The 11,487-nt window shown below is 42.5% G+C and overlaps 1 protein-coding gene across 1 annotated transcript; it reads left to right on the top strand.

Annotated features, from left to right (window-relative positions):
- The first annotated feature begins 2,965 nt into the window (after positions 1-2,965).
- ptger1a (prostaglandin E receptor 1a (subtype EP1)) lies at positions 2,966-9,133 on the top strand. Its single transcript, XM_042304354.1, has 5 exons — positions 2,966-3,382; positions 5,576-5,703; positions 5,919-6,479; positions 6,894-7,154; positions 7,544-9,133. The coding sequence occupies exons 2-5, from the start codon at positions 5,617-5,619 to the stop codon at positions 7,820-7,822; spliced, it is 1,188 nt and encodes a 395-aa protein (XP_042160288.1). The 5' UTR covers positions 2,966-3,382; positions 5,576-5,616; the 3' UTR covers positions 7,823-9,133.
- Positions 9,134-11,487: the final 2,354 nt, after the last annotated feature.

An 11,487-nucleotide genomic window follows, 5' to 3' on the forward strand; every position in this document is an offset into this window, starting at 1 on the left:
CAGATAATGTTCCTAATGGGGAAGGTTTGAGCCGTTCAAATCCTTTGAACTTCCAGCGCTGTTTCGTGCTTCTTGATGATCAAGGTAGTCGGTTGTCACGCAATTCCAGCTTGTGTTATCAGATCCTGGCCTCCTACTGAGGAACGTTGAAAGAGAAACCACCTCCTGCCACTGTTAAGCCCGTTTGGTGTGGATGTGTGAGGTGAAGGTAGTCTGGCTGGTACCGATTTACTGTTGTTCTTTTCTGGCCTTAATGGCCATGTACTCTTATAGTCTCCACCTGGCACAGCCAGAAGAGGACTGGCCACCCCTCAGAGCCTGGCTCCTCTCTAGGTTTCATCCTAGGAGCCTTTTTAGGGAGTTTTTTTCTAGCCACCGTGCTGTAAAAATGTAAAAATGGCTTTATAATTAAATGTCATTGATTGATTGATTTTCAGGAATGTCACGTTAAAATGGGAAAGGAATTAAAGAGAAAGTAGGAAGTGAAATGAAGGAGATGTTTTCATGTTTCTTGCTTTGGAGGTTAATCGTTTTTTATATCAGAGGTGACAACTAATATACTGTACCTCAATGTTACATTCCATTTACTTTCACACGCGGGTTGTTTTTCAGGTCCGATGTCACATTAAAATGGAATAAGGAATTTAAAGAAGGAAATGGGAAGTGAATTTCAGGAGATGTTTTCACCTCTGAGATTGCTTCTGAGATTTTTTAGATCAGAAGGTCAAAAACCTCCTTTGATGCACCTCGTTAAATTCCCTTTTCAATTTTTTATGCGGCATTCCATTTACTTTTCACACACAGGTTGTTTTTCTGATTGTGCGTTTGATCATTCTCGCCGTCTCCCACCTTCTTTCACTCTAACAGATGTTGAGGTTCTCACGTTGTGCTCTGGTTTTCTTGATAGACTACTCTTCAGCCAGACATCTTTCTCGCCATTTCAGCCTTCACAAAGCCTCTCTTTGTGAGAGATGTTTTGAATCATTTGGAAGGTCTAGTAGACCTGGGCCAGTCCAATGGAATACCAAACCAATGTCTCAGAGTATTCCCTCAGAACCATACCAAACATGAATGTCCTCTCTCTCTGTCTCTCTCTTTGTCTCTTTCTCTCCCTCCTCTCTCTCTTTCTGGCTCTTTCTCGCCCTCATCTCTTTCTTTCTCTCTCTCTCTTTCTGTCTCTTTCTCACCCTCCTCTCTTTCTTTCTGTCTCTTTCTCTCTTCCTCGCCCTCCTCTCTCTCTTTCTGTCTCTTTCTCTCTTCCTCGCCCTCCTCTCTTTCTCTCTCTCTCTCTTCCTCACCCTCCTCTCTTTCTCTCTCTCTTTCTGTCTCTTTCTCTCTTCCTCGCCCTCCTCTCTTTCTCTCTCTCTGAACTCCTTTCCATCCACTTCTTATTGCTCATAATCCAATGCCAAGCCACAAGCCTGTGTCTGCCCTGGCGTTGCCAAATAATGATTTAATTAAACAAACACGCGCACCTGTCTCCAGTGGGCAGTACGAGACGAGCACCACGCTTTGGTTGGACCACCTGACACATTCCTCCTATCACCTCTTTTTAGGCTAAGCTGTCAATCAAAGAGAGAAAGACAGACAGTTTCAGCACTAAAGGAATAATGTTAGTAGTAGAGGAAGGAAAAGATTTCCCTAACTAAGCTGCATGGTCTCTGGGTAACCATATGAGTGAGTAGTAAAATGACATTCAATGTATTTAAAACCAGAGAGGGATAAGACACAGGCCTACAGTAAATAGTATAAATATTAATCATTCTTGGGCTGATCAGAGTGAATTAATTCCCCTGATATCTGGGCTATCTATAGCAGGCTAATAAAGCCTGTCATAATCAATCACTGCATGAATTAAGTGTCTGGTTTAGAATATATTTGCCTAATATTAGCCTATATCATACATTTAGATAGGAGAGTAAAACGGCACTAGAGAACCAGTCTGCCTACCTCATAGGCCTACAGTATGTCCTCAGCAAAGTATTCAACTTTTACTGGGTCTGGCCTGATAGTTGACACCTCTAGTTATTTATAACATCATGTTTCATATGCAGCGTCAGCATAGCAAGAGAGAAATGCTACCTCTCCTCTCAGTTTGCACTTTATCATCAATTGGAAACCACGCATTGATCCTAGGACCTGGAAAAAGAACACTGATCTAGATAAATCAGATTAATCTCACTAGGGCGGCAGGTAGCCTAGCGAATAGAGCGTTGGGCCAGTAACCGAAAGGTCGCTGTTTTGAATACCCGAGCCGACAAGGTGAGACATCTGCTTATGAGCCCTTGAGCAAGGCAGTTAACCTTCATTTGCTCCAGGGGTGCCGTAATACTATGGCTGACCCTGTAAAACAACACATTTCCCTGCACCTATCTGGTGTATGTGACAATAAAACATATACATTGTTTGCTACAATACCTCAAGGCAGTAGTTAAAAATACTTGCAACAAATGTATTTTTACAGGAGCACAGAAAATAGCCTGAATTACTGTATACCAGTAAGTATAAGTATCATTTGACACTTTCCTATACAGGCTGCACGATACTGTCTAACCTACTGCATGTAGTGTTTCACCTCTTATAATGATGGGTTATAAATCACACGTTCATGCCATTTTTACTGAGCAATAATGATCAAATGAATCAATAATGGCTATTTAAAAACAACCCAATATTTAAATATGTCTGTTTTAAACTATAGATGTTTGGCAGCTGGTTATTGTAATGCTATTTGAGTTATTATTTCCTGAACCATGGATATACAGACTGACATACAAAAGTAATGTGACTCAAATTGGCTACAGTAGCCTAGTATAACAGTGACCGTAAAACGTGCATGTAAACATGGACAAATGACATGAAAAAGTGTTCTTCTATGTCTGAAATTAATACAACTTAAACTTGACTCACGGGGCCGCCCATGGGCTACCTATCCATTAGGACACGGCGCTATATAAAACGCTATTGAGAAACACGCGTCAGAGAACCTGCGGTACAGCCTATCCGCAGTGTTGGAATATTCCTCGCGCTCACTCTCTGGTCATGAAACTCCAATCAAACGGATTTAAAAGCGAGGAAGGCAATTCTGTTGGGAAGTTGTTGAACATTTGTTTTCCGAGAACAGTGGGGAATATGAACTCAATGTCATCATCCTGCCGAAGAGATATCATGGAACAATGGTGCTTCTTTTAGAGTACTTTTATTCTGCACCACTCGGTTTAGGAAGACTTTGGTGAATGTGTTTCGTTTTCAACGGTTTCTTTGGATTATATAGATACCTGTATCTCTATCTGCAATCTGGATTTAGAATAATACCGCGGACTATTCCGTTGACAGGGTGGACATCACCATTGACTGGAATTATTCATCCCTATCTGTAATGGTAATGATTATTCATGAAATATTTTCTTATCATAATTATTATGGCTTTTTATTTTATTTTTGTGTATGGCAACAGTATTAATAAAGGGTAAGCAAATGGACAGCTTTGGGAAAAAATAACCCTCCTCAAAGAAATGATGCTAAGATTGTTTCAGAGCCACAAAGACATGTCAGTGGTATGTTTGGCATGGTAGTGCATATTCAAAATAGCTAAACACACCGTCAACTCAATAATAATTACAGGGTGACTCGGTGATAAGGTCATTGAGTAGGGTGATTAGGATGATAGTGAAAGGTGAAAGGTCAACCCAGAAAATGTCTTTGGATGTTTTCTGATTCATCCTCAGTGACTTGATACGAAAACCTATTTGAGTTGCATTTACAGTAAGGGTGAGCTGTGCGTGGAGAACTGTTTTCCTCAAGTTTAGTGAGTATGTAGGTCTATTCATGACGCATATATGCATTTATGCTGAATGTAAACAGGTGCAAAACGACCTGTTGGGATTTGTTTTTACTATAGTAGAACAGACAATAATAGAATATAATTGAGTATAATAGAACAACCTAGTTATTCAATGAGTTGGGTAGAATAATCTTGGCAGCATATATCACCTCTATCAGTGACATTAGACCAGTGAATAAAACAGACAGATCTGTATTAGAAACATAGCCTCTAGACTGTCTGCCACATCAATACAATATAGACACACGGTTGAAGCACAAACACGTGTGTAGAGTTGTCAGAAATGTGTGTTTTTGCTGAAGATGTATTGCTTGAAAGTCTACTTTTACACCAACGAACGCAGACCATTTGAGGCGGTTTAAAAAGAACCATCGCCTCAATGTGATGTCCATGTTTCCATGCTTCCCAAAGACAAGTGTCAATGTGAGGAAACCATTTTGTCAAGAGAGAGAGAGAGCGAGAACGTGTGTTGCCTGCCGCCTCCCTGATCTAGAATAGAGCCCGAGGGATTGAAGCTGCTCATGGAATGTCTCAATAGTTGTGTGCTTGTCAACAGGGAACTGTTATAACTTGCCCTTAGTTCTAACCCGTCAGCGGCGTATGACTAATGTACAACAGATTGTGTGATACAACAGAGAGTTTTTCAGCAGAAAAGTCATTACACCAGTGTGTGGAGACACTGCAGAATGGTTGTGTCTATATTTGTGTGCAGACAACCATCTGTCAGTTGTATCACAAAAATATCAGTTGTATCACAACTATTGTGTCAAATGCGTTGTTTTTCAATTGTACAACCATAGTGTGAATTGAGCAGCTGTTTTGTGGGATTAGGTGGAAGCTGTCTCTAACCGCTGATACAGGATCAGATATTTTAATGATTCCTTAATAGTTATGTTGGGAATTGGGGTAGAATGAGCTGATCCTAGACCTGTGGTTAGGGGTTAGGCGCTATTACCTCAAATAAACATTTAAAATAAAGTAAAATCATCATTCGTCATGTACACAGTTTACAGCAGGTATAAAGGTTGAAGTGAAATGCTTGCGTGATAGACGCTCAACATTGCAGTACAATATCAATAAAAATAAAAAGTAAATAAAAAATAATGAGTAATTAGAGGAAGGCAGTATTCATAGTAAAACTGATATGTACACAATATAATATACAGTATAGATAATGAATGTGTTATGTCAAGTAGGACTGTGTTACAAATATAAAGTGGATAGTGTCTTGGTTGCGCAGTTGAATAAATGGTATATAATACAACAGAAGTGTTAAGTGTGTGTGTGTGTGTTTATGTGTGCTTGTGTGTTTGTGCTTGTGTGTAAGGGTTGGATGTGTGGAGAGTCAATGCAAACAGTATCTAAGGTACAGATGTTCTCTGAGGTGCAAATAGCTATTTTTTGTCAAGTTTAAGTTTAAAGGGGCTTTAAAGCATATTTTTATCTATGTGGGTTAAATAGGACAGAGAACAGTGTGAATTTGGACACATCTGATTCTGTGGTGTCATTCATGAGTTCCTCATCATCATGATATGTTATAGCTAGTAGTTAGCTAGATAGGGAAGAAGACATGTGTTGCTGAAACTTGAGAGTCTGAATTCCAGTATTGACTGTGTGTGTTTTCCATTTATATTGCTACCTATACGATGACCCCATTCCCCATGTTACTTACAGGTCATTGAAGCCTGAAATACCACTATAATCATATTGTCTCTCTCCTTCTCTTCCCAGCCTCTCTCAGTGATGGGGTTCCTGACCTTCAAAGCCCAGTGATGCTAGCCATGAATCACTACAACCTCTCCGGGCCCCCGGGGGCCCTCGACCCCCTCTCCAACCTCAGCCAGTGGGACACGGAGATGGTAGGTAGGCCAGATATTAGAGAAGTGGAACAGTAACCGGAAGGTCACTGGTTAAAGTCCCGGGGGCCAGAACTAGCTAAGGGAGGGAGGCTGGTGGCACTTCTGTGTGTGTGTGTGTGTGATGTCCGGAGGTTTGGATAAAATAAGACAGCAAAAAGACACAGTTCAGATTGTGATTGGACATAAAGTTGTATTGCATATTGCATATTGTATAGGTGGAAATGGAGAGTCTGGCTCACCAGGGGAACCTCACCTCGGACAGGCCCATGTCCGGAGGCCCGATTGCAGCCACTCTCTCCATGACCCTGGGCGTCATCTCCAACATCGTGGCCTTGTTCATCCTGGCCAACGCCTACTCTCACCAGCGCCGACGCTCCAAAGCCACCTTCCTCCTCTTCGCCAGCTCCCTGGTACTCACAGATTTTTTTGGGCACATCATCCCGGGAGCGCTGGTCCTCCGGCTTTACCTCTCCGGAGGGGTGTTCCCCGAGGCGGCCGCCGCTTCCTCAAACGGCTCGACCGACCCCATGTGCCAGTTCCTGGGTGGATCTATGGTGTTCTTCGGTCTGTGCCCGCTGTTCCTGGGCTGTGCGATGGCCGCCGAGCGCTGTCTGGGTGTCACGCAGCCACTGCTCCACTCCTCCTTAGTTACCACCACCCGTACCAAGCTGTCCCTCTCTGGTATCTGGCTGGTGGCCCTCTGCGTGGCCCTGCTGCCCTGTTTCCAGCTGGGTTCATACACCTACCAGCACCCCAACAGCTGGTGTTTTATCAAGGTCAGTAGCCAGCAGCGTTGGGTCAATTAGAATTGACTGCTGTCACTTCAGAAAGTGATTTTAATAAAAAAATGAAGAAATGGAAAAACGTTTGAAATAAATAGCTTCTACTCCTCCGTTTATTAAGAAGTAATTAAAAATAGATGCTGTTTTTTTATGTATTATTTATTGATTTAATTCAATTCGAATTGACCCCAGCCCTGGCAGCCAGATACTGAGCTCCCCTAATGCTTTAGGTTGAACATGCTCAAAGTTCTATGGCAGTTATTTAAACAATGTGACGTTTAGCAAAACTACCACCATTAAAACTACCACCAAAAGCTTCATAGAAATAACACTAGTGTACAATAAGACAGGATAAAGTACAGAGTTATATACAACAATGACTAAATGTCTGTCTTCTCCTTCATCAAGGTCTTAGCTAACGATACCCAGGAAGCGGACGTAGCCTTTGTTACGCTCTTCTCCGGGCTGGGCCTGACGTCGCTGGGGGTGGCCCTGGTGTGTAACACCATCAGCGGGCTGACCCTGGTTCTGGCCAGGCTGAGACGGAGGCCATCGGGCTACTCATCGTCCCACAGCCACCGCTCAGTGGCCAAGAGCCATGATATAGAGATGGTGGTGCAGCTGGTGGGCATCATGGTCACGTCCTGTATCTGCTGGAGCCCTCTGCTGGTGAGTGGGACAACCTAGGACATGAACAAGTGTAGATGCTGATGCCACTGATTCCATCCACCACACCATGCCTATTCCCTACGCCCGCTACACATCTAGAAAAAAGTCACCCAACAACTATTCCCTACGCCTGCTACACATCTAGAAAAAAGTCACCCAACAACTATTCCCTACGCCCGCTACACATCTAGAAAAAAATCACCCAGCACAGGCCCCTTCAGTTTGATGCATTTGTACACTGAAAATACACAAGCTAGTTTATTTTACACATAATTATTTGAAAGAAATCGAATTAGGCCGTCAATGCCCCATCAAAAAAAATAGGTTGCATGATGCTTCTGGATCAAAGTACAACAATGAACAATTATATCTCTTCTCTTATGCCCCAGATCTTCGGGCTCATGTCGGTGATGCGCTCCTATAGGGGCTCCATTGATAAAGCTGACATGGCCACCTACGAGACGTTGAATTTGATGGGCGTGAGGCTGGCTTCCTGGAACCAGATCCTGGACCCCTGGGTCTATATACTGCTGCGTCGGGCCGTCCTCCGCAAGATCTACCTCATCACCAAGTGCCAGGCCGATTTGAATGGGAGTGTGCTCCGACGGTGGGAGGGGAACTCGTTTCAGAGCAAGAGCTCGGAGAACAGTCCCGTTAACAGGATATGAGATCATAACCAAGCGCCAGGCCGATATGAAGGGGAGTGTGCTGCTACGCTGGGAGTGGAACCCCTTTCAGAATAAAAGCTTGGAGAAGAATACAGTCAACAGGATATGACTGTGTGACCGACGGTGTTCGAGTGAATGCCAGAAGAAGACTGCATTAGCCCACTAAGCTAAAGCCTAGTATTGACCAGGGAGCCAAAGCAACTCTTTAGGTCTCAGGCAAGGTTACTCATCATGCAGCGAGCGTGGTCCTTGGTAGTTGTGGTGGTCACCGACAGAAAAAGAGGACATTTCTGTTATCACGTATAGTGAAGGATACGATGCTCTGAAAATGAGGATTACATGTTCTTCAGCCATGGCAGTATCTCTCAATCTTCTTTATCACAGTGACTGGCAAGCTAAGATCATCCTCCTTTGGATATCTCTTAAATTAAAACTAGGAGTTGAGTACGGACATACCTGGTGTCCGAGTACGGTCTATTGGACCAGTCAGTCTGCATTATCCCACAGACCGAGAGTTGGGAAACACAATACCCCACAGATGGAGAGTTGAGAAACACAATACCCCGCAGATGGAGAGTTGAGAAACACAATACCCCACAGATGGAGAGTTGAGAAACACAATACCCCACAGATGGAGAGTTGAGAAACACATTACTCCAGGTGGAGAGTTGGGAAACACATTACTCCAGGTGGAGAGTTGAGAAACACATTATCCCACAGACGGAGAGTTGAGAAACACATTATCCCACAGATGGAGAGTTGAGAAACACATTACCCCACAGACGGAGAGTTGAGAAACACAATACCCCACAGACGGAGAGTTGAGAAACACAATATCCCACAGATGGAGCGTTGAGAAACACAATACCCCACAGATGGAGAGTTGAGAAACACAATACCCCACAGATGGAGAGTTGAGAAACACAATACCCCACAGATGGAGAGTTGAGAAACACATTACCCCACAGATGGAGAGTTGAGAAACACAATACCCCACAGACAGAGAGTTGAGAAACACATTATCCCACAGATGGAGAGTAACGAAACACAATACCCCACAGATGGAGAGTTGGGAAACACAATACCCCACACACGGAGAGTTGAGAAACACAATACCCCACAGATGGAGAGTTGGGAAACACATTACCCCACAGATGGAGAGTTGGGAAACACAATACCCCACAGATGGAGAGTTGGGAAACACATTACCCCACAGATGGAGAGTTGGGAAACACAATACCCCACAGATGGAGAGTTGGGAAACACAATACCCCACAGATGGAGAGTTGGGAAACACATTACCCCACACACGGAGAGTTGGGAAACACAATACCCCACAGATGGAGAGTTGGGAAACACAATACCCCACACACGGAGAGTTGGGAAACACAATACCCCACAGATGGAGAGTTGGGAAACACAATACCCCACAGATGGAGAGTTGGGAAACACAATACCCCACACACGGAGAGTTGGGAAACACAATACCCCACAGATGGAGAGTTGGGAAACACAATACCCCACACACGGAGAGTTGGGAAACACAATACCCCACAGATGGAGAGTTGGGAAACACAATACCCCACACACGGAGAGTTGAGAAACACACTCGCATAGTGAGTAGGTCAAAGGCTTGAAGCGTATGAAGATGTGCAGCTATATCAGCACAGAGGTTCATCTGAGAGATCAGAAGTTCAAAGCCTAGCTACATATCTTCATGAATAGAATGTAACGCAGAAGAATATCACAATTCATTCAACATATTGGATCTCATTTGTGGAACGTTACATTTGATTATTCTGAAGTCTGTTGGTTAAGGTTTAACAATGACATTTTAACATCATCGATGTCTAACGATTCTAGAACGACTCCAAAAAAAACGAAGTTGTATGCTATGTAAATGTTATGCTAAGATTAAGATTGCTTGTTAAGTAAAGGGAGAACTACGATTTTTTCCTGAGCTTCTGATGTATAAAAATGCTACTTCATGTCAAATATTGAACAAGTTATAAATATTTATTACTTTTCCTCAATTCTCTGGGGAAGTGTAAAGAAGTTATGGAACGTAATTGAATGTGATGAAATAAAGAAGAATGTTTTGACTGAATTAGATACCGTTGTTGTCCTTTTTTTTCTCCTCTCCGCCAAGGTATTAAATACAGTATTACAATAATACAGTATGTTCAAACGGTGTACAGTATCCTGAATATACGGTGGAAAAACACACGATGCAAAGAAATCAAATGGTGTAACTGGGTCCATTCTAGTAAACAGTGACTATTATGCTCAAGTGAATTTCCTTTGATAGGAAACTGAAGATAGATGCTGCAGCCTGCTTACCGCCTACGTAGTTCTCTGAAAACTTTCCTCTCACATAACTGTATATTTGACACAGCTTTTAAATCATACGTTTGGAGAAAGGCCAAAGTCAGCAAAACACCAAATTCCCAAAACACATGCAACAACACAAGCCAACCCAGCAAACCAGGACTGAGGGTCATCATAACACCTCATAAAACATCCCTGTTCAGTTCTAAGTCCAACGCTTGATTTATTTATTTCTCAGGGCCCCGCAGTCTTGTCTACAATTCATATATTCTGTCTGACTTGGTCTTTTTTTTCATCCAAATGATAAGATGCTGGACACTATGCTCGAAATGTGATTCCCATGGGACAAGAGCAAGAAAGGAATGCTGGTTTAGAGTCAGTAAATTAAATAGCGAATTATATCGACCATGGCAGTCAATAAATAACACTCATAGTTCTTTCCTATAAAATGTTTGACTCCAAGCCACACTGAATAAAATTGTGGTAGCCACGTATGTACAATTGAAGTCGGAAGTTTATATACACTTAGGTTGAAGTCATTAAAACTAGTTTTTCAACCACTCCACAAATTTCTTGTTAACAAACTATAGTTTTGGCAAGTCAGTTAGGACATCTACTTGTGCATGACATAAGTAATTTTTCCAACAATTGTTTACAGACAGAATATTTCACTTATAATTCACTGTATCACAATTCCAGTGGTTCAGACGTTTACATACACAAATTTGACTGTGCCTTTAAAAAAATTCCAGAAAATGATGTCATGGCTTTAGAAGCTTCTGATAGGCTAATTGACATAATTTGAGTCAATTGGAGGTGTACCTGTGGATGTATTTCAAGGCCTACCTTCAAACTCAGTGCCTCTTTGCTTGACATCATGGGAAAATCAAATTAAATCTGCCAAGACCTCAGAAACAAAATTGTAGACCTCCACAAGTCTGGTTGATCTGTGGGAGCAATTTCCAAACGCCTGAATGTACCACGTTCATCTGTACAAACAATAGTATGCAAGTATAAACACCATGGGACCACGCAGCCGTCATACTGCTCAGGAAGGAGACACGTTCTCTCTCCTAGAGATGAACGTACTTTGGTGCGAAAAGTGCAAATCAATCACAGAACAACAGCAAAGGACCTTGTGAAGATGCTGGAGGAAACAGGTACAACAGTATCTATATCCACAGTAAAAAATAGTCCTAAATCGACATAACCTGAAAGGCTGCTCAGCAAGGAAGAAGCCACTGCTCAAAAACCGCCATAAAAAAAGCCAGGCTACGGTTTGCAACTGCACATGGGGACAAAGATTGTATTTTTTGGAGAAATGTACTCTTGTCTGA

This window comes from Oncorhynchus tshawytscha, linkage group LG02 (assembly GCF_018296145.1).
Source record: "Oncorhynchus tshawytscha isolate Ot180627B linkage group LG02, Otsh_v2.0, whole genome shotgun sequence".
Lineage (NCBI taxonomy): Eukaryota > Metazoa > Chordata > Actinopteri > Salmoniformes > Salmonidae > Oncorhynchus > Oncorhynchus tshawytscha.